The sequence below is a fragment of the Budorcas taxicolor genome, chromosome 13, assembly GCF_023091745.1.
Source record: "Budorcas taxicolor isolate Tak-1 chromosome 13, Takin1.1, whole genome shotgun sequence".
NCBI classification, from domain to species: Eukaryota; Metazoa; Chordata; class Mammalia; order Artiodactyla; family Bovidae; genus Budorcas; species Budorcas taxicolor.
This window is the reverse complement of record NC_068922.1, coordinates 66,639,586-66,663,687: the sequence shown is the minus strand read 5'-3', so window position 1 is coordinate 66,663,687 and position 24,102 is coordinate 66,639,586. Positions and strand designations below refer to the sequence as shown.

Sequence of the window (24,102 nt, the reverse complement as noted above, 5' to 3'; positions counted from 1 at the left end):
GGATACGCACTTTTAGGTCCCCTCTCCAACCAGAGCAACTCTGATGTGTGGCTGAGTTCAGACCACTGCTCTTAGGACAGCACGCTTGGTGGCCAGCCTTGCATTGCCAGGAAGCCCTTCCACATGAGCCATGTGCCCCCTGTTACAGGCTCAGCCCCAGAGAGATCCCCAGACCATGCCTTCACCTTCCCAGCTGCAGACGGGCAGCCTCCCTGCAACCCCCAGGGCAGCAGAGTGGCCACCTCATCACTGATCTGCTCTCAGAGCCTCTGGTTTCTCACTGGAAGGGTGAGGCCCACCACCAAGCTTCCTTGGACGCATCCTGTGAGTGCTGCGGGGAGAGCTGTCGGCTAAAGGTCGGACGGTACAAAGAACACCAGCCCGGGGATACCAAAACTAGCTTTAATTTGTCCAAAAGTCACATCAAGCTCCACAAAGAGTTTCCGGGGGAGCCCCAGGGAGGCCCCGCTGCTGAGCCAGCCTAGAAGTTCTCCAGCAAGGCCAGGATGCGCTTCTGTTCGCTCTCCCGGAACTCCGGGCTCCGGCCGTCCCCGATGTTCTCTGCGTACTCTGGGGAGACAAAAGCAGGGTCAGAGGGAGTCTGGGGAGTGGGGGCCATCACGGCTGGGTCACGTCGCACCTCTCTCTGAACCCTGGCGCCTGGGGGTGTGTGCCTCCAGGGGCACACCCCCCCCCCCCGCCCCCGCGGTGGCTGTACCCACCTCCCCGCCTCAAACTCCTTGGGTCCTGCCCTCGAGGTCCGTGGTGGACCAACTCCCCGGCCCCTGCTTGCGTTCTTCTTCTGGCTGAGCCTTCCTCCACTTAACACACACAGTGCCTGCTACTACGGGCAGGCACTGCCCCAGAGCCGGTGGTTCTCAGAGTATGACCCAAACCACCCCCAGCAACATCATGTAGGAACTTGTTAGAAATGCAGGTATTGAGAGTTCCCCAGTGGTCCAGTGGTGAGGACTCGGCACTTTCACTGCTGAAGCAGGTGTGCAGGGAAGTATCTGGGAGCGAGTGGCAGGGGGCAAGCAGAGCTGGGGCTTGAGCAGGGAGCAGACCTAGTCTCGCTGAGAGGGGAGCAGGAGGGGCAGGCGGGCCCCTGTCAGCACTTCCCCGGAGATGAGAAGTTACGAGCGAGCTGTAAGCAGAGGAATGACATGATCTGTCTGTTCACCAGTGCTCACTCTAGCTGCTGCAAGGAAGATACTGTGAAGGGGCCAAGGGCAGAAAGAAGGAGATGTGATTTGATGGTGGTCTGGCCCAAGGTCATGGTAGAGGAGAGACGTCTTCAGATTTTAGATGTATCCTGATGGTGGCTCCAGCAGGATGGGGTGGGAGAGGAAGAGATGTGGATACTAAAGTCACCAAGAAATACGACAGGAGAGGTGGAGATGGTGGAGAGGGTGACAGTGAGCTCGAACTCCTCCAGGGGATGAGGGGAACAGGTGTCCACACCACAAGGACAGGGGCTGGGGTACAGCCCACTGCCGCTGCGATTCAAACCAATGGGTGTTTTCTGGGAGAAAGGGAGAGGAATGGTCTAGAGGTGCCCAGGAGGAGCGTGGAAGAGCCCTTTCCCATCTTCACTGGCAGACGGCCTGTGAGAGAAAGCAGGTACCACTTGAGTGGGCCCATCCCAGGGAGACACAGTTTCAGTCAGAGCAGGAAGATACAGGAAGTAACGTCTAGAGAGAACGGGAATGCAGGACACGATGCTGATGACAGGACATCATCAGGGCTGTAAGGTGGGTGAACGTATCCAGTTTGCCTGTTACCCCAGCACAACACGTAACACTCCACCACTTTATTCTTGAGAGTGTCCTGGCCCGCAAGATATGTGGGCAGCTGGTTTTAGGCGGTGGGAGGGGGTGGGATATGGCACAGACATGATGTGCGGAGCTCCAGGACAAGAGGGCAGGGCTGGGTGGCGAGTGGTGCCCCGGGCTTCCTGGGGTGACTCCCATGAGCAGGGGCACAGAGCCCGGTGGACGGCGGTCCTGCTCCTCCGAGCGCTGACCGTGCCCTGCCCCTGCCGTCGGGAGATGCTGTGACATCCTGCTTGCATCCTGACCCTGACTCACAGTCCCAGGGGGCCCTGCATGTCTCCCCTCTGAAATTGCATGTAAAGAGCTTAGTGATAACAGATGTTCCAGAAACACCGGCTCCCTCCTCCAGCCTGCTTTGCTCGGGCCAGCAACGTCTTTCACTGCAATCCCACACAAGTCCTCCTCGGGCCTCTGCCTCCGTCGCAGGCCTGACTTCTGGGTGATCCTCTACTTGTCCCTCTCTCCATCCAGACTGGCAGCTTCATGAAGGCAGCGGCTTTTGCCTCATTTTCAGCTAAATTACCAGCAGAGCTGGGCTGACAGCCAACTCCTGGCTGTTTTGTGAATAAACTCCCAGAGCAGTGAATCAGGATGAGTACCTGCGTGTCTGCCCCCAGCCCCGCCTGGGGTGGCCAGAGATGGAACAATAGGAAACTCTCCAGCAAGAGGCGTCTGCATAATAAAACATCTGCAGATCCAAATCAGACAAAGACCTGGGGAGAGGAGGAAAGCCTGCAAACCTCCCCCACCACGCTGGGGCAATCCTCTTGCGCCTGCCACTTCTGCACGTCTCCGTCCTCTTTATGACTTTGGACATGTGCTGGAAGAGGCGATATGGGATTCAGACATGTGCCAGCTGTGTGTCTCCCCCCAACCCCCGGCAAGAAATCATCCTCTCCTGTGAGGCCCATCCATTACCTCCGACAGCAAATGGCTGTGATCCCTTCCATGAAGGCTCTGTAAAGGGAGGGCTGGGGTGATGGGAGAACAGGAAGTGGGTGGTGGGAGAAGGCTCTGGGCTGGTATGTAAGTGGTATCTTTTTACTCACATGTGAATGATCTAGTCGCTGCCCCAGGAGAGAGAGAAATGACCATTATAGCATTTAATACCCTCAGAGGCCTGGCCTGAAAGCAAGAATCTTAATGGACTGAACTAACACTTTGTTCTCCTAATGGATTCTCAGACCCAGGAGAGAAGGAAGTGAGACACAGTCTGATCCTTTGGGGCAATGCTTTTCCAAGAAAAGCCAGCTTCCCTGGAGGGACCTTATTGCTTTCCAGGGATGCGCAGAGTAGAGCACCAATGTCTGTATCAGTCCCCTTGCTGAATCGCTGCTACCAAGGCCGTTAAAACAATGCCTGCTACCACGGTACACAGAGCACCCAACGGACAAGTCTCCTTGGATGTGCCACATGTGGAGGAGGAAACAGTCAGATTACCTGCTCTCTGGAAATGGGCTGTGAAGGAAGGGAGTAAAATGAGGAAGAGGGGCTGTCCTGCACAGAGTGGAATGGGACCTCACACGTGGGGAACACTGTTCATGTGCCAGGCATTTATATATGTTGTCTCACTGAATCTTTGCAGCAATCCTACAAGGCAAAGAGCACCTTCTCTGTTTACAGATGGGGAAACTGAGTTTTATTAGAAGATCCCATGGATGGGGGGAGGGGGGCCTGGTAGGCTGCAGTCCATGGGGTCGCTGGGAGTCGGGCATGGCTGAGTGACTTCACTTTCACTTTTTACTTTCATGCATTGGAGAAGGAAATGGCAGCCCACTCCAGTGTTCTTGCCTGGAGAATCCCAGGGACGGGGGAGCCTGGTGGGCTGCCATCTATGGGGTCCCACAGAGTCGGACATGACTGAAGTGACTTAGCAGCAGCAACATCAGAGAGCTGAAGCAACCTGCCCAGGTGCAGCACGGCAGAGGGGCTGAGATTCCAACCAAGAACATGTGTGAGAAGTGAAGAGGGCACCTCCAAAGCCACTGGGGGGCGGGGGAGCTGGTCCTGGCATCCTTTTCTCTAGGCAGTACCCTACCCCACCTGTCCCCCATCCTTTGCAGGAAAAGTCTGCAGGGCAGTCCAGCTCTGGCAGGGCATCTGGTGTCAATATCCTCATAACAGGTAAGGCTCTGGAGGGGATGTCCCGGGGTCAAGGGGCCTCAGCAATCAGAACAGACGTGGAGTGCTGGCTGGGGCCACACTCCCTCATGCCTGGTCACCAAAAGTCAGGGCTGGCGGGGCTCTCAGAAATGTACGGCAACCCGGAGAGACAGGTGAGCGGCCAGGGGCCCACAGAGAGCTGGCCCCAGGAGCAGACCTGACAAGCCCTGAGTGCTCTCCCACTGGCCCTGGCAGCTGGTACCAGCTGTGCACCTCACGTCTCACCCTCCACCCCTGACCCCAAGTCGTTCTTTGTTTCCAGAGTGGAATCCTATTTGGAGCAAACCGTGGTCGTGCCGGCCACCTCCAGTTATTATAGCTGCTGCAGCAGTTTATAAATATTGAACAGATCCCTCCCGGAGGTCTTGGGAAAGAGTTCTCTTTGCTGTGTGTGTGTAAGAAAGGGAGAGAACGGAGGGGAAAAAAGAGATGCTAGATGAAGGGAAAACTTCGGGGTGGGGAAAAGGGAGGGGGAGAGAGTGAGTCGGTCTGGAGAGTGAGAAAGATGGGGCAGATACATCCACTCCCTTCTCTCCTTCCCCAGCATTTTCAAATGCTCTTATAATAAAGGCTTTGATCGAGCTCAGAAACAGGCAGCAGCGTTGAACGCATAAATATTAAAGCAAACTTTAGACAGCAGGTTTACTATTCAGACATGGAATCCGAGCTGTTCTGTTTATGTTAAGAGGGAGAGGGAGGCGCACCCCAACTGGAAGATGGGGAAGAACTGTTGTCCAGGACACAGACTGGGGCCGGCGCTCACAAGCCGGGTGCAGATCCCTGGACCTTTAGCCTTGAATGCTCAGCTCTGAAAAAGTGCAGGAGGAAGGGTGAGTGGGGAGAAGAGGAATGTCAGCATTTTTACACTGAAAATCCTTGAAGACATAGAAATAATAACAAAATAGAAACTAGGAGAGTAAGACCCTTGAGGTCTAACAGAGATTCCTCAGCGAAAAGGATGGATGCGGAAGGACTAACGTGACTTCTCTGGAGGAGAATGTTGTGCTGGGGCTGGAAGTGGGGGTGTAAGTTTCACCAGGGACATCATGACAGTGAAACTCACTTAAGGAGAAACAGAAGGAAGCTTATTCTTTGCTTACGATGCTAACAGGGTCATATCCCCACGGACTGTTTTCCCACAGACATTTCAGCTGTCTGGAAAAGCACCACCACCCCACCCGCCCCACCAGGCCTTGAAGAGTGAGGTCTGGGTTGGGCTTTCCTGACTGCCTCTGCATCCAGGCTGTTGCCAGCACTGGTGAAAGGATGAGGCCAGGGAAGGGAAGGGAAGGAAGGAATCTGCATTTACTGAGCAAGTATTCTGTCCCGGGTCCCCAGCTGCATGTCTATCTCAGCCATCCTTGGGGGCAATCTTCACTTTCGGTTTGGTTTTTACAGAGGAGGAAACCCAGGCTCACACATGTTATCTACTAACTTACCGCAAGTTACAGAGAGCCAGAATCCTGCTGGACTGTGCATCTCAGTTCTACCTCTTCCCACGTAAGCTGGGACTCAAGTCACACCGGTAAAGGTAGCTAATGTCATCAGGCACTTATCATGTGCCAACATGGAAGCCCTTTACTGCAGAACCTCATCTAATTCTCACAGCAAACTTTGGAGGCAGGTTATCCATCTCCGTCTTATAAATGCAGGAACTGCTTAGGGGCAGGGCACGTAGCTGCCCGAGGTTAAAGAGGCCCCTCTTCAGGATCCTTTCCCGCCTCCCTAAATCCTAGAGGCTCCAGCAGCCAAGGCCTGGTGGAAGTCACACACACACGAACATGTCATCAAAGAGAAATCCCAGCAGCTTCTGTAGCTTGCAAATCACAGAGGCCAAGCTCAGGTTACCAAGCACTCCAAATCAATACGGGAACACATGTTTAGGAGCTTCTGAGAGAGGACTTCAAGCCATAACGAACAGAAGCAAATCAAAGGGCCAGGAGCCAATCTCTGCAAGCGTTCTGAAGTCTTTGGCTCAGTCTTTTCGCCACCACTGAGAATTTTTTGAGTCAGTAATCCTCTAAGCTTTCCTCTGCCAAACAGCCTACCACCACATGGTCTTAACTTTCACCAGTCACTGGAGGCTTCCACGGTAAGCCCTGGCACAAGTATTTATACTGAGAAGTATTTCCAGGTCCTACTCCACATCCAACGAGGGGGCCACTCAATGTACCCCTGCGTCTACCTATGGAGGTGTCACGTTTCCAGAAGCCACGTTCTTATTTAGTCATCAGCTTCACGGGGACAGAGCGTGCAAGGGTGGCTGTCAGAGGCTAGGGGAGGGGGGAATGGGGAGTGAAGGGTTTAATGGGTACAGCCTTTCAATTCTGCTGAAATGAAAGTAAGTTCTGTGGACAGGTGATGGTGATGGCTGCGATGCTTAAGATGGTAACTCTTGTGCATGTTTTACCACAATTAAAAAACAAAACCAAGCACCTCTTCTTGCAGCCTCTCCGGGTCTTCAGGCTCTCTCTCCATCTCCAGCAGCATTAACTGTGCTTTCCTGATTTCCACTCCATCTCTTAGCACTGACTTCAGTCTGCTTTGCGTAGCGGTTATTTATTCCTCATGCGATGGGGCTGAATCCCCCTGGGGACAGGGTCTCCTCGGTGTGCCTAGGGAGCCCACTGAGTGCCCTGTGATGCCGCTGGGTGCTCTGAAAAGATTGCCGCCCTGAATTTTCTTTCTTGAAATGCTTGAGGAGTGTATCAGCCAACTGGCCCAGTTAAAGCTTTCCTTTCCGCCAGATGGAAAGACCGACTGAGTCTGGATCCAGTTTTCCTGCATTAAGAGCGACTTGGGTAACGTCACTTAACCTCCGCAGGTCCTGGCTTCCTTGTGGGCACAATGGAGAGTGTAATCCTGCTTTTAGGGCTCTTGTAAGAACAGGAGAACATACATTAAAAGCCTGGCACAGAGGATGTGCTTGGGAGTGACCACTCTACCTACTGTGACCCTGATTTCAGGAACACAAAGAAGCCTGAAGTGCATCCCCAGTAAGCATTAGCCGAGCCCCTTCTTTGTGGCACGCGCGGCCTGGGCACCAGAAAATAAAAGGCAGGACGACTGCCACTGCCCATGTGGAGCACATGGTCCTTCTCTAGTACGGAGACCACTGCCCCCCAGGTGGGTGCCACAGGCCTCGGGCCAGAGCGGCTACCCGTTCAGGGAAGGCAGGACTTCAGGAGCACTGAGTACGCAGCCTGCAGAACGAGGGACTTTAATGAGCCATCAATTATTTCTAGCTCTCTTGGCACCTCCAGTACAAAAGGAGGGAGGGAAACTGTGAGAAAGGGGACAGAAATAAAATGGGAAGAGTCCCCTGCTGGGCCTGCCTCATCAGCGTTTTCCTGAGACCCCAAGGGATCCATCAGCTGTCATCCTGCCAGCAAAACTTGGGAAATATGTAGGCCATAAAATCAAAGAAAAAAGCTTGCATCTAATTAGTATGATTAAAAAAAAAAAAAGGGGGGGGGAAGCAACCCAAACTGAAAAACAAAATTAAAATCAAAGAGGACAGACTGATGAGCTGGTTTTCTTTATGAGGCTTTGTTTTTTCGTGCATTTTGATGGAATGAAGGCTGGGGGAAGGAGTGAAGGCTTTTAAGGGGTGGGCCTAAAGCAGAAGCCCAGCCGTCGCCCCCTACCTAGTCCCGTAGTAGGCTTACCCCTTTTCAACCTCAGCACTGTCTGGAGGGTGCTTGTTGGACCGCATTCATGGGCTGAGGAAAGGTGGACCGTGGTACAGCTCTGCCAGCCAACAACGCAGACAGATGGAACCTGGGGCCAGTGTGAGCCCTTTATTGTAAACTTAGCCTTCCATCTGGAGAGAACGCTTTTGTTTGTTTGTTTTTTGTGGTCAGCATCCTGTGAGGGCATCTTTGACCTGGGCAGTGGCATCTGATTCCTTGGCTTTAAATATCACCTCCCTCATAAAGACTTCCAGTTGTCCAAATTAGCACCTCTCCTGCCCGAATGAGACTGTCTGCTCTCCGCTGGCCAACAAAGGGGTGCAGGCACTGCCTGTCCCCCCAAACTCACTGTGTACCCAACAGAACTCGAGAGTCTTGTCCAGAAGAACTCCCAACCCCACCTGATGCTCCAGCCTCCTGCATCCCTGCGAGGCCTCCCCTGATGGGGGAGACTCCGTATGAAGGCCACTGACATCCTGTTCCGCCTCAGGCCTCTGTTCCCACTGCCTGGGATGTGCTCCCCCCCCCGCCCCCCACGCCGACACCCTTCCCAGCCCTGAGAGCATCCTCTCTCTCTTCCCTGGGATTCCCGGGTGTGGCCTGCGCCTCCATTACTGCCTCCTTATCACTCCTTTAACACTCTGTTCACAACTTCAATGCAGCACTTATCACGTTATAATTAGTTTCGAGTCTCTCTCCCCCTAGACCATGAACCCTTAGGACAGGGATCTTGCTGATTCTTCCCTGTCTCTCTAGTCCTGGATACAGAGCCTGGCACCCAGCAACTCTGGCTGAGTAGTTGTTGAAGCATGTATTTTGTTTGGCTCAGTGGTAAAGAATCTGCCTACCAAACAGGAGACGTGGGTTTGATCCCTGGGTTGGGAAGACCCCCTAGAGAAGGCAATGACAACCCACTCCAGCATTCTTGCCTGGATAATCTCATGGACAGAGGAGCCTGGCGGGCTATGGTTCATGGAGTTGCAGAGAGTCAGACAGGACTTAGTGACTAAACCATGTCTCCTCAAAAGACTAAAAACTCTATGAGAGCAGGAGCTGTGTGACACCTCAGTAGTACAGTATCAGCACTGTGCTGAGCCCTGAGGAGTCTCAGTAAATATCTGCCAATTTAAACTCACACAAGGGTAGGGTTTCATTCAACAACATTTAAAAATATTCCCTGGGTGTCCACTATGTGCCTGGCATTGCTCTGGGTGCTGAGGAGACATGGGGATCAAGCCAACGGCCCTGCATCACGGAGCTTACATTTTAATGCATGAGACACACAGAAGAAGTAAACAGAGACATAAATAAAAATAATTACAGACTGTGATAAGGGCCAGGACAGAAATAAACAGGGTGCTATGATGGGAAATAACAGATGGAGAGAAGTGGATTGATTCAGGATGGAGGCTGGAGGCAGGAATGGCAGATTTACTGAGGGACTGGCTGTGAAGGGGGCTGGAGAGAGAGCTGAAGGGCCGGACCTGGGTCTGGAAGGAGGGACCTGAGAGCCTGGACAGTGAGGGAAGGAAAGCGACTGGGGAGAGGAACAAGAGTGGTGGGAATGAACGCAGCATCTGTGCAGGCTGTTCACCTGCCCACCTGGCCAGACAATCAACAAATGTGTACTCAGCACCCAGTAGGCGCCCAGCACTTTACCAGGCACTCGGGGAATAAATCGGGCTCTGAGGGGCACTGAGGCTGGCTTGCAACAACTGAAAATCCTGAATAATCTCAGGTACACATGTTAGGATGTCAGGAAGAAAAGCATCCCCCTACTAGATGTTAAAAACTCACTTCCTTTCTCAGATCACTGTTTCGATCATGGGGATGGAGGTGCAGGGAGAAGCTTAAATACAAGACAGCGGAGCTGAGAGTCACAAAAAGTTCTTACTGAATGTGTGGGCATTGAAAATGAAGGTCCTTTAGAGGCTGGGCTTGCACATCGCCACAGCTGCACCTGAGGGAGGAGGTGGCGTGACGCCTGAAGCAGTAACTCATGTGCCTGTGACACTGAGGGGAGATGCCACTATGGGAGATGCTAGGTGAGGCTCATGAACGGTCCCCCCTTTCCTTTTCCTCGGGGGGAAGACAATAAATTCCAGTACCTCATAGGTTCCATCTGCAAAATGGGCACAAGATTTACCATCCCCACTCGCCGGGGAGGGCAATGATGATCATGTGGCTTCCAGTCCTAGGTTTTCACCCACACGGTTCCTTTCATTTGGAATGTCTAAGACCCAGCTCAATGTTCCTACTCCCACACAGCTTCCCATGGGATATTAGCCGTGCCTCACTTGTAACACTGCTGACGATAGTTATCATCACATTTCATAATACTCACAATAGCATTTACCAAGCAAATAGCAAATACTCAGCTAGCATCTACCAAGAACTTATGAACTGGAGACACTTTCCATATATCATCTCATTTAATCCTTTTACCTATTCTAGGAGGTCTCTGAGCAACTGGATATCTTGCCTGAGGCAGCACCGCGAACAGAAGGAACAGGATTCACTTCCAGGAGCCAGATCCCAGAACCCAGGGCTCTTAACGTCTCACTCTATTATATATATCATTTATCTCCACATTTCATCCCCAACCTGTAATGGGAGTTATAAGCCACTTACCCGCACACCCTTCAAGTAAATCTAGCCTAATTCCTCGGCTAAGAAGTGGGCAGAATGAGGGTCAGAGAGAGACACGATGTGCCTGCGGTACCGTCCACCATGACTCTGAACTCTGGTGTTATCAGCAAAGTCCAGCGTGGGCTCCTGCTGCCGTGTGTGCTGGTCTGTGCTAAGTGGTCCGAAGGTGGGCACTGCATCACAAAGCTGACCGAGAGCGTGCTCACCGACCGGAGGTCTCCTGCGAGCCGCTCCAGCTGAGTCAGGTCCAGCCGAAAAGGGACCCGCTGGGGAAGGTGAAGGAAATTCACCCGCGCATTTCCTGTGTGCTGGCCACTAGGCTGGATGCTGTCATGTAGCATCCCATGAACTTTTCCAAATTTCTTCTAGATCTTGCTCACACGGCTGGGGGAAGGCAGAGCTAGCACTGGAAAGCAGGCGTGCTTTTTCTCTTATACTATCCTGCCTCAAACTCACTTCATTCTGCCTTAACTCCAGGTAGTTCTGATTAGTTTCTTTGTTTTTTTTTTCCCTAAGAAAGCAATTTCCTTTCACTACATGCAGCTTGGACCTGGATTTGTGTGTGTGTGTGTGTGTGTGTGTGTGTCTAAATTTCCAATCCCTACTGCTTCTTGTTTGTGTTTTTAAAATTCTGGAAGTGGAGAATCAGAGGCAGAGATTAACTAGGTTAGTCTTTGGTATTCTGACAGGATGATCTGGACACAGACCGAACTGGACAACACATTTAAGCCTGCAGTGCAGAGAATGCTACGCACCAAATTCCAGGCATACAGACAGAGATGGAAAGAAAGCAACATCTAATTAATTCCCTGGAGCCCCAGACACAAGCAACATCCAACTCACCCTTGATGATGTGCCTGACGATTTTGATGGAGCTTCCACGCATATTCAGGATCTGGTGAACCCTCTGGCGAATCTAATAAGGAAAAGAAAGAGTGGACAGAGAAAGAAAGAGCATCATTTGTCCTGGTAGACATCAGAATACATCACATTGGAAGTATTCACTTCACCCCCATCCCTGAGAAAGAGGGCCCACGTAGAGCGAAGGAATTCAAGGAGTGTGTGATCCACTTCCTTCTTTGAGAGACTCTTCCCTAAGCTGGTGGCAGGCAAGGAGGCAGGGATGGATGGGCCCACCCAGGGCAGCCCCTCCTACCTGGGGCACGTTGGCATTGCAGATCTCTGCCATGATGTAGCAGATGTGCTGGAGGACAAACAGCCCGGCGTCCAAGCGCCGGAGGTAGAACTCATCCTCGATGTCATTGTCGATGATCTCCCCACGCCGGACCATGTCCTAGAAAGGAATGAACATTGGGGAACAAAGGTCAGACAGTGAGTGGAGGAGGAAAGAATAGGCTCCTAGTCCTCTCACGATTCACAAGAGAATAGTAACGACAACTACAACAACAAAAGAAAACCACTCTGCCTTCATTTGCCTCCTGCTTGACTCATTATTCTAAAGTATCTTATGTTCTCATTGTTACCGGACTAGAGGCTCACGGAGTCAAGACTAAAGTCCATTATTTTCTCTATACAAAGACTCAAGGCCAAAATGATCACATCCACACAGTCAACCTGAAAAAATAAGCTGATGGGGACATAAATCTATTTATCTACTTCTACTTATTCTTTACTCTGGTTCCCGCCTCCATCAGTAACCTCTCTACAAGATATACTTAACTCTCTTTTTCTTCCAAATTAAATTAACCTAGGGAGGAGAGGTCCTCTTTCTCTACAATTCTGATTTGGTGCCCTCCTGATGGTGCAGGTACCCATTCTACGTGTCCCTTCTGGCTTATATTTTGTTAGATACAAAATGCCAACCTTTCCGTTTCATTCCACGAGTTCAATACTTCCTCAAGGTCAAAGAGCTAATCTCTTTCCTCTTTAGGGAGTCTCTTTCCTAAAGTTTTGTAACCCCAGACCTATCAGACTTGCTCTCCCCATATATGTTCCTGTATAGCGGATTCTTTAAAAAACAAACCTAGCTTTATCCAGATACAATTGAGGTACCATAGTATTCAACCATTTAAAGTAACAGTTTTGTGTGTAGTCAGAGTTATGCAACCACCATCACAGTCATTGCAGCATATTTTCATTCCACTCCACCCCAAAGCCCCTCATTCAGAGGATTATCACCACCTCTGCCAAGACAGCTCTTCTTCCCGTCTCAGGGCCTTTACTGCCTTGCTTCCTAAGAGTTCTGGGATATCTCTCATGCCAACACTATAAAGCAACCTCTCCTACAGAGCCTTCCTTGATCATTTAAGGATAACAAAACTCCTTTCCAAAATTCCTGACAGTACCCTTGCAGGCCACTCCACGGCATGCTGTCTTCTGGCCCATGATATCCACATGGATTTCAGTTACTATCAGCTCTCTGTTTCTATAACTCCCTCTATTTCATGAGGGTGGGCTGTGAGCTCTGCGAAAGTGGGGACTGAATTCTGTCTTTACATCCCCGGCTCAGTAAACATCCACGCGGTGAATGAGAGGAAAGAGACATGACTGCTTCAGGCTGTCAGAGTCGGAACTGGGTGAAAGACTCGTTCCGCACGACTAGCAGATTGGTCTGAGAAGACAGGCGCTTGGATACATGCTTCTGATGACAACAACCCATTTCTTAATTCTGTCAGTGGTTTTACGGCCATGGTTCCCTCTGACAATTCAGGCACCTGTCACTGATGGAAGCCCTAGGGACCCTGCTTTCCACGCTCCCAAACTCGAAGGACTTACCACCGTGGTCATCAATCCCCACCAGCATCCTTCAGAGACTATTTAGACGCAGATAACGCACTTCTTTATTTGCCCACGGGGCCTGCCTGTAGCTACTTTTCATCTTGTTCCTGAAGGCCTCTGTCTGTGAGGCAAAAGAAGGCTCTACCAGGCCTGGCGCTGCCTGGAGTTCAGAGCTTTGTGTAGTGGCAGATTCCTTGGTAATCTGGTGAGAGTGTTAATGGTCACAAGGTAGTCAACAGAGCACCGGACTGATGTCCAAGGAGTTTAAAAACAGAAGGGCCTCTTTAGTTTCTCATTTGTTCATAATCAGAACTTCCTGCTTCAGAACTCCTAAGTGTTCAACAGCTGGGGGCACAGGAAGGAAAATTACTCTTTGACTTCTACTCATGCAAAAAGCATTTGCAGCTAATACTTCACATTTCTATAATGTGGTGGAGTTTAAAGTGTTATTATCTATATGGTCCTTATTACCAAATTTAAAGTGAGCAGGGAAGGGATATTAATCCCATTGTACAAATTAGAATCCAAGGCACACAGAGGTTAAGTAAGTTGTTCATAATTACATAATGACCAGTTACTCGAATATGGACTCCCCAGGGATAGGAATCCTGTCTGATTCATCTCTGAGGCGGAAATGAGTAACGTGAAGCAGAGTGCTCAGATCCGGACCCTGCTTAACTGCCCTGTGGCCAGAACACTGTTCCAAGCACTGAGTTAAGGCAGAAAAGGAGCAAGAATGAAGCTAAGGGGATGTGCTGGTCTTAGTCACCAAGGAGCTGCCGGTCTGACTGGGAAGATCACAGCAACACAGAAAATGATCAAAAAGTAAAGGGATACAGTGTGTCCACAAGTTTAAAGTAATTACAGGTGGTGGGTGCTAATCAGGTTATAAGACACTGGGAAGAAGCGACTTTTGGATAAGGCTTCAAGGCTTCTGATCGGCAGACGCAGTAGGACGAATGACTTAAGAATGAAGGCAGGGACTCCCCTGGTGGTCCAGTGGCTACGACTCTGCTCCCAAGACAGGGGGCTCAGATTTGATGCCTTGTCAGGGAACTAGAAGATCCCACACATGGCAACTAAGAATTTGCATGTCGCAACTAAAGATGCCATGTGCTGCAACTAAGATCGAAGATTCTGCGTGCTGCAACTAAGACCCGGTGCAGCCAGAGAAATAAATATTAAACAAAAAATAAACTGAAGGCATTTCTGTGGCCTGAAGCCTTACGCAAAATGCATTATGCTCTTCATACTTTCTGCTCGTTGGCCTTCCCCCACCACCCGCAACACACACAGCATAAACAGGCCTGCCCTCCCTTTTCTGGCCCCCTCATGTTTGCTTGTAATGTTGGTACTCTCCCCATACCCCAATCTCTATCATAATATATTTAAAGTCTAAAATGTGATATTCCTTATAAAATTTTTCCTGAGATATTTAAAAACTTGTACCCTACAAAGCACCTTGCATATTACTCTCTGCAAAGCGGACTCCTGAAAAGCATTTGTGAATCTGTCCACCAGAGAAGTGAGACAGGATGAGCTGCAGACTATGCTGTGCAGGAAAGTGAATGAGGATGTGTGAACACCTGTCTGACGGACATGGCAGTTTCAAGTGTTGAGAGGTAGGCAAAGTGTACAGCTCGTAGGTTGCACAGTGTCAGCCTATATGAGAAGCAGATCAGATGGAGAAGAGAAGAGGGGTGGAGAGGGGAGAGAAGAGAGACCAATCCCTCAGTGCAAATCTGGGAACCGGGGGAGAAACATATTCATTCATCCACTAGTAAAGAACACTAGCTCAGTGTTCCTGAACACTAACTATGAACCAGCTATTATATGATGTGCTGGGAGCAGCAAAGATAAATAAGACAGTCTACAGAATCAAGGAGATTACAGTCAATGAGGTTAACAGGTATGAACAAACTTCTTTTTTAAATGTAGTAATGGCCATTATGAAGGACCTTGCAAATTGTACTGAATGCCAGAAGGAGAGGCTACGTTTGTTTTGTTTGGGTTATCAGGAGAGTTCTGGGAAAATAACATTTGAGCTGGATTCTGAAGAAGCATGACAAGCTGGAAAGCACATTGTAAGCAGAGGGAATAACAATAGCATGGGTCAGCTTGGCGAGGATGGAGAACAACAGTGGGATACCACTGTTACTAACAGGAAGAAGGGAGTGTTTCTTTGCTTCTTAGATCCTAGCTTCTGGCACATCATAGTTTTTGACTGATTACTAAATACCAGGCATTGTGTGAGGCAGTCTGAACAGTAACCATTGCCACCACCATCTACTCGCCTTGCGGGAGCAGCTTGTGTTTGCTGAGGGCTTAGCATAGTGTCAAGTGCTTTACCTACACTGACTCCATTACCTCCCACAAATACTGTGAATGAGATGGTTAGACAGCATCACTAACTCTACGGACATGAGTCTGAGCAAACTGGGAGACAGAGGAGCCTGGCATGCTGCAGTCCATCAGAACGCAAAGAGTCAAAAACGACTTAGTGGCTGAACAACGACAACACTAGGGATCATCGCCCCCATTTCCAATGAGGAAACTGACTCAGGCTGAACAACCTCCCTAAGGTTAGTGGGAAGCAGGACGGGGGACTCAAATCCAAGTCTGTGCTCTCTCTTCATGCTACCATGTCTGCGGAGGCATGACAGATTTTAGAGCTGTTTGGAGAACAAAGGAAGATACTAAATTAGAGTAGTAGAATGGCTTAAGAACAGAGCTTAGCAAAATTAAATTTCTCCAGTTACGTCAGAAGTGCCCCTGGTAGTTTTTCCTTTTTCACACTCTTCCCCACAATCTGATCCTCTTTTAACCAGACGTACTGTACCTTCCAGTTTCTCCAAATGTTGTCATGTGGAAAGGACGGACCCAAGAGAGCACTGCCAAACCCTATTTTTTCCTCCTTCCCCAGAACTTCAAGACTCCGACAACGTTCACTTCGACATTCTACTTTTAGACACAAGGCCGCATGATTTGAAAGTGAAATTTTCGAATGCAGATCTGAGACAGGATTGCAGTTCATCTCCAGGAGAGGCATCACCATAACTGCACTGAACATACACAAAGATGAAACAGAGATTGGCTTCGAAGATGGGAGTTTCTGCCCTGACAGTTTTAGAGACATCAGAGAAACCAGCACGGAGAGAAGAGGACTGCTGTCAGCACAGCACCTAATCTAGCCCGTTACGACTCTGTGGCTGGCATGGAATATTTACTGCTGAGTGAATTCAGGGAAGGAGAGCACAAGTGTGTACTCCATGTTCAAAGGGAAATTTTAAAAAAGCAAGGTGATTATGTATTATTCTGATGGAAAATAAGGAAGTTTGGGTAACAGTTGTTTAAGGCACATTTTCTGAAGTTCTGGTCTTTTTAAAAAGAAGTAGGATGGTACGTCACCTTTATTATCCACGCCTGTCTTACTATGTGTGAACAGAGCCAACTTTTTATACATGGATTAATGAATTTCTGGCTCCTTTTCTTGGTTTCTAAGATACTAGATAACAATTTGATCTTGTGATAAGAACCTGATACAGTTCTTTGGATTCCTGAGTGTGAGGAAAAAGAGCTAGACATCTGAAAGAACTAAGCAAATGGGATCAGATCTCAACTCAAACTTATTAGGGTCCATAGGCAAGTCATTTAAATATTTTTGGCCATGGCTTCTTTGCTTGGAAACTAGAAGCCTGAACTGGATCTGGGAAGGGAAATAGGGTTCCTGAGCGCTAACTCTAATCCACTAGAATGGCTACAGAGAACCATATTGGCAAAGCATTGTGAAGCCAAGTTGCAGCTTAGTTGGGGAAGCACACTGAAACCTATTAGCACTGTAAACACCAGTCTCAGGTTGGGAGTGTACAGGGCTGACTTTTGTCTTCCCTGATTTGATCTTCTTGAAGGTGCCTTTTAGCTTTGATAACCTGTGGCAAATCTAGGACTGAAGCACCTTAACAGCCAGAAGCAATGGGTTTTTACCCACATATGGGTAAATTAATAGACTGGAGCTGTTGACAGACAGTGCTCCAAGACAGTCAGAAGAGCCACTGGGAGACATGCCTCCAGTAGTCGTCACCTCAACAGCAAGTGGTGAGCACTGACAATTAGCTCATCCTGTCATCAATAAAGTAACTTCCCTGTAAGAAAGAGACCACTCTTGGATTTGCTGGTACATTAGAGGGGCTATTTGAAAACAATATGAGTGTGTAAACTGAATGCTCTTAAAATGGGAACATGATTAATAGAGATTAAAGAGAAATTCCCCCAAACCAGTAGCCTCCTTAAATATGGTACAGGTATTATACTTTACAAAATTTCCAAGTGAAAATCTATATACACATTGAACTGTATTTGAAATAAGGCATGAGAATTAAGATTTAAAGGATGTTCCACAAGCTAATGCATTCAACTCTCACGTTTGAGAAGAGGGGAGGTGACTGTCTTCTCTGTGAAGCAATGACAACTCAACATCCATGTATGGCATTTTTTTACTTTTCAGAGCAGCGGACCTGCATTAACTTCACTTGCTGTATATGCCTGGTGTTGTGTGTGCACAGGAAATACCATTTTCAGATTTCACAGATGGAAAAACTGAGATAGACATCAAATGACTGTCACTGAGTTTTGCTTAGAGACTTTAGTGGGATATGATTTCCTAGTCTAAGACCTTTTCCTGTTAGTCCTTTCACTCTGACAAAGGATGGGCGAGGGACTCCTCTGGTGGTCCAGTGGTGAAGAATCTGTCTTGCAGTGCAGGGGACATGAGTTCAATCCCCGGTCAGGGAACTAAGATCCCACATGCTACGGAGGAACTAAGCCTGCGTCACAGCTAGAGAGTCTGTACACCACAGCGAGAGATTCTGAATGATGCAACAAAGATCCCACATACTGCAACTAAGACCTGACACAAACAAATAAATAAATATGGGGGGAGGGAAGGATGGGCGGGAAAAATGGAATGATAACAGCAAAATTTCCTGGGTCCTCACTGTGTATCAGGCACTGTGCTAAGCACATTCATGAATTTCTCACTATTCCTTTAACCCTAAGAGGTAACAAGAATCATAACTAATTCCACTTTCAAATAAACTGAGGTTTAAAGAGGGGAGAATTCTCCAAAGGTCGCAAAGCTCAGAGCTGAGTAAGTGTCGGAGACAGGATAAAAACCCACATGAGTCTGGCTCCAAGCCTGTGATCACTTCCCTAGTTCAAAATGTCTTTGTTTTATAGACCTTTTCCATATTAGCCTATGAGCAAATAGATGGGGTTTTTCTTCATGCTGTATCTGGGAACCACTGCAATTGACCAGCATTAAATGTAAGATCATCCATCTAGCTCCTTTGCCTTTTTCTTATAAATTGAAGAAACTTATATTTAAAAAAAAACGAAAAAACGAGGAGGGATCTCTAGCTAGACTAGCAAACTCCATGTGTAAATCAGGAGAGTTAAAAAAACAAAAAAAGACAATCTGAAAGGTTTTACTTTGTTCATTTCATAAGAGAGGGCTAGAATAAAAACTTAGATGGTAATTCAGTGAATAGCGCATTAAGTAGAACAGACTGCAATTCAGGGCAGCATAAGCATCTTTGGGGGCTGCCAAAATAAACAGATTCATCTCCAAAGACACACACAAGGAGGTGGTGCATGTGGCATCAAGGTGCCGTTGCTGCAGGGCTGTGTGTGCGCTCCCCCTCCCCCAGTCACATCCTCACTTTAAATGTTAATCTGTCTTCAGAGTGCTACCAGATCACTACCTTGCCAGGTGCCTCTATCTCTCTCCGCAGGCAAGTCGCAAGCCTCCAAATGAGCGTGTGGATGCCACTTCTAATCTGCCCCTGACAGGCGGCCAGCTGCCCCTCGCTGATGGAAGGAGACAGTCATAAAAGAAGCTGCTATGAAGCCAATAGGAATCCCTCTTTCCTTAATAAGCGGGGACATGGCTCAGAACCCCAGCGGGGGTCACTGCTGCTGTGTAGTCATGGGCAGGAACTGCCCCACCACTGAGAAAAGGCCAATTTCCCTTTTTCTTCCAGAGTAAAGGGAGAGACAGGCAAGTAGAGAAGGAGGAGACACAAACAGCAGCCAAACAAAATCTTCTTCCAAGAGCTTCTGAAACAGGGCAGACTGTGAGAGAGGAGACGAGGGCCTGCAAGTCATTTTCAGCAGGGGAAACAGGCTGGAGAATTAGTGAAAGGGATTTTTTCTTTTTTTTCTGGTAATTTACAGCTAACTGATAGCAGCTCTGATAAGAACCCAAGGGTATCAGGCCAGAGTTTGCAAAGAGAAGAGAGACTATGCGTTAGGCCAGCCTTAAACACATGAGCACGTGCCACTCTGATAAAGCCACCATGAAAAGTAAAACACACACATATACACACCAGGTAAGGCATTTCCCAAAAGAATGTAATCTGTGTGGGGCAGAGCTGGGATTTAAACCTGGGCTATACGATGCCAGGGTTCATGTTCCTTCTATGGTAGGTAGCATGACGCCTCCATCACAGGTGGCGTCACATCAACCATCTAAATGTACTAAGAACAAGCAAGCAGACTGCTAGACTATTCACTCACTGGATTGTGACAACATATAAGACAGCCTTGTGGCTCCCTGGTAAAAAACCTGCCTGCCAAAGCCGGAGATGAAAGAGGTGCAGGTTTGATTCCTGGGTTGGGAAGATCCCCTGGAATAGGAAGTGGCAACCTGCTGCAGTATTCTTGCCTGGAAAATCCCATGGACAGAGGAGCCTGGTGGGCTACAGTCCACATGGTTGCAAAGAGCTGGACACGACTGAGCACACACACACTCTCCCAAGCCAGCCTCGAGAAAACCAGGGCTTCTGTGAAGTGCTGTGGGAGAGACTGTGAGCCCACTGAGAGAGGACAGAGAGGATGAGAAAAGCAAAACCGAGTGCTCAGGGCCAGAGACCTTCCTGGTGGTCCTGTGGGTAAGACTTCACTTTCCAATGCAGGGGGTACGGGTTCGATCCTTGGTCAGGGAGCTAGGATCCCACAGGCCTTGTGGCAAAAAAAACCAACACATAAAACAGAAACAGTACTGTAACAAATTCAATAAAGACTTTAAAAATGGTCCACATTAAAAAAAAAATCTTTCAAAGAATGCTCAAGGCCTTACTGCAAGGGAAGAGGCAGAGGAGTTGGGCCAGGACCCAAGTCCCCCAACTAGAAAGGATGATTGTGATTGGGAAGGGGGCAAGCAGGGAGGGAGGAGAGAGCGGGGAGTGGGCATTTGGCTAAATCTGCCTCTAGGAAAGACGGAAGCAGGAGGGACGGGAAAGCACTACTCCATCCCCTCCCCCACCAGCTCTGGCTTCTACTGCTGTAAGCTGTGGCCTGCCAAATTCACAGACTGAGAATTTTGGGAACCACTGTTCAAGGAACAGCTGAGAGGAGCTCTCAGCAGGATTCCCTTTTTTTCTGGCCTGCCCGGAAGCTTCCAGCACAGTTAGCAGAAGACCTGACTGCAGTCTCACACTTCCCCTGTCTACACGGCTTGGTAGGTGTGCTTTATGATCCTGGACCCCACGCATCTGCTCCTCCGCTTTACCTCCTTGGTACAAATCTATAAATGAGTGTCAAACGCTAAGGAAATCGTCAAAGTCTGTCTCGGCCATCAAGTCCTGTGGATACTGTTTCATTACAAGAAGTCTGTCTTTCTCTTTCCAGGATAAAGCCTGGGATGATTTAACTGTGGCAAAATTAGCATGCAATTTGTAAGTTATTACGGTGCAAAGTATGTGGTGAGAAGGCTTTATTAAATAAACCTGCTGAGAATAATTTTCCCAGGAACTAAAAAAAGGAAAACCTCTCTCCAAGGCTCTTTCCTTCCTCTTTTAAAATCCCTGCCAGTACCTAAATAATTATCTCTTATTTTTGACATGCAGAAGCCTGGTATCCCTGTACATTGAACCAGCAGAAGCCAGAAGATACCCACAAGAAGTCAGGACATCTGCCTAACAACAGGGACCTTGGTATTTTCTGGGCTTCTTGTTGCTTAGGGAGTCAGGTGAAATCTGCTGAGACAAGCACCCTGGGTATTTACAGACCACAAAGAACTGCTGCTCACTCCAAGAGTCTCAAGAATTACATGCCCTTTAAAAGTCCAGGTCAAAGCTTGTTAACCAGGAAGCCCCAGGGTATGTTTAGATACTTTGTGGCCCTGGAGTCTCACGGACACTGAATATAACATGAGAAAGCAGTGGACAACTGCCCAAGACATGGAAGTCTTTGCTAGTTAACAGACTCTTGCAGTAACGCGACTGGAACCGAGTCTGTATACAATACAATTATCAGTCTGTCCTGCAGACGCTTCTAAATAAGAAGTTTTTAATACAGCTACAGATATGCCACAGAATGTACACAGTTGCAGAAAATATTTTTTTGATGATGGGGCTATTCAGAGAAAATACAAATTAGGGTTAACAATGAGAGTTTAGGTATAATGTAGGAAACTCTGGACTATCTTCCTGACACCCACAGACAAACATTAATTTTAACTCATGAGTAGCTGTCTTTCATTCATTGCATGTTAGTCACTAAGTAGGTCCTGGGAACATGATGAACAAGAGGGATGAGAGTCGCATAGAGAGAGAGTCAACAAATGTATAAAGTCATCACAGGTCAGGAAGAAGCACTGGCAGTTGGGGGGGCGCTGCTTCACACATGGCAGGGGGGTCACTCTGAGGGGCTGACATTTAGGCCTGCAGACCATGAGACACGGTCTCATGAAGACATGTCTCATGACATGAAGACCATGACATTTAGGCCATGAGACCTGAAGGTGGAAGGAGGCACCAGCTTGAGAAGAGGCAGGACAGAGGGAAAAGCAAAGACTAGGAGAGAGGAAGCTAAGGCACAGCAGCAGGAGAGAAAGGAGGAGAAGTGGGGGGCGGCGGGTGGGTCTGAGATCCCACAAAACCACGCAGCACAAGGGAAGGAAGAAAATACGTGTATGCGGAGGGCTGGTGGTAGAAACAGTCCTCACAGAGAAAAAAGGGAAGGTTCTCCCGCAACTCTCCGTGCCAGGACCCGTGAAAGCAGCTTTCGCCTGTGTGATATCTATGTCACCGAATTCTGAAATGTGTAATTCCTCACACTCCCACAGGTTGAGATGTGCACCTCAAAAAACAGAGCACCAGAAAGGAAGAAAAGAAAGCTGGAGAAATGAGGGTGTGTGTCTGTAGTCGGAGAACCCGAAGCAGCCTGGCTCTAAAGTCCATGCTCCCCCATCACACCTTCTGTTCCTGGAATGTAACTTAACAGTTGCCCCCAAACTTAACTTGGCCTCCCACTGCTGCTGCTTTGCTCCTGTTCCTGGAAATGCCCTGTACGTCCCCTTTTGAGGTGCAGCTCGGCTTCTGCCTCATCCGCAAAACTGTTTGGGGTGACTCGAGGTGCAGATGGCTGCCCCTGCGCCCTGGATTCGTCCAGCCCTCGGCAGCAGTAGCGGTGCTCCCTGGCCCCTTCTCTTGACACCTGAACCTGTGCTCACCCCAAGCCGGTGTCGAGCTTGGAGCGCCTGCACAGAGCAGGTGCCTGAGAAACACGTGCCACATGATGGGATTCTTTTCTGTGAATCTTGGTCAACTGTAGACCCGTGGACGTCTGCATGGTGCCCATGGCAGTCTGAAGTCTGCAGGGACAGTGGTGGCTCCGAGACACTCAGACTGTCAATACCTGATCCCCCTTCTCTTGGTCAATTTATTTAAGGTGTTTTTGTTGCAGGCCTGGCACAATATATGAGATATTTATTTCTTACAGATCTGATAGTCAACGTTATCAAGAAAAACAAGGATTCAATTCGGGTCAACAAATATTTGCTGAATTCCTAGTAGGTGTGGAACATTCAAGTTTAAAGGGAGTAGGCTGGAGTGAGGCAACACACACGAGAAGACTACATGAAGGAGAGACAGGGCAGAGGTTGTTCGTTCCAAGCCCCTTTATACCTGGGCGGCAGCTTCATCTGGCAGGGTGCGCTGCTCACAAACGCGCCCCTCATCCCCAGCCCGCCCCGACTCTCTGAGCACCACCAAGGCTGCTGAGCACTGACAGCCTTGGAATGTTTGCCAGGGTCCAGCTGAACGGCCTTGGCATCAAGGAGACAGATGTTTGTCAGGGAATGGCAGGGCCCCACACCTGTGGCACACAGAAGCACTGGGAATGCTGGGGAGAATGGCTGCAGCCATTACTCTCCATCAGTGTTAATCAATTTCATACCCTCTTCAATGCTGATAATAGATAATCTTGTGGGAAGCAGGCCAAGTTTCCTAACAGCTCCATGCAAGCTGCTCCCTGATGCCCAACAGCTTACTCTGGTCTCAAAACAAAACAATAACCCTTCAAAAAACAGGAAAAACAACAACAAGCAAAAACCAAAGCTTATTCCAGCTGAGCCTCAGACAAAGCACCTGATGGTGCCAATGCTCTGGTCTGCTAGGACAGCTCCTTCTGGGTTATTTGGGAAGGAGGATGCTCTTAGGAACAGGGCGGCCTGGCTTACTTAACACTTACACAGGAATTTCAAAGGAAGCTAGGAAAATCTAGTAACAGCAGCAGGTAAGTACTGAGCAAGGTACTGACATGCTTTATGCTTGATCTTCACAACAGCACTGAAAGGGAGGTGTTAGGTCCATTTTACAGATGAGAACATCAAAGCTCAGAGAGGGGACTTCCCTATAAGTCCAGTGGTTAAGAAGCTGCCTGGCAACATAGGGGACATGTGTTTGAACCCTGGTTTGGGAAGATCACACATGCCTGGAGCAACTAAGCCTCTTGAGTCCTAGCTCCGCAACAAGAGAAGCCACTGCGATGAGAAGCCCTCACACTGCAACTGAGAACCCCAGCTCACTACAACTAGCCTGTGTGCAGCCAAAAAAAAAAAAAAAGAAAAGGTTGGAGGAGGTCAACTCATTTGTCCAAGGTCTCAGAGCTAGGAAGCAGCAGAGCTCAAGTTCAAATCCAGGCTTATCTGGCTCCCTACGCCTCACGCTTACCTTTCCATTAGA

General features: G+C 48.9%; 1 protein-coding gene across 1 annotated transcript in view; it reads right to left on the bottom strand.

Moving 5' to 3' along the window:
- Positions 1–383: 383 nt before the first annotated feature.
- Positions 384–24,102, bottom strand: part of CTNNBL1 (catenin beta like 1) — a 160,887-nt gene continuing 137,168 nt past the window's right edge. The window contains exons 14-16 of the mRNA XM_052650500.1: positions 11,496–11,633; positions 11,183–11,255; positions 384–570 (exon numbers count right to left, since the gene is read on the bottom strand). Of these exons, the coding sequence (XP_052506460.1) occupies positions 482–570; positions 11,183–11,255; positions 11,496–11,633 (300 nt within the window). The 3' untranslated portion in view covers positions 384–481. The remainder of the gene's footprint in view (positions 571–11,182; positions 11,256–11,495; positions 11,634–24,102) is intronic.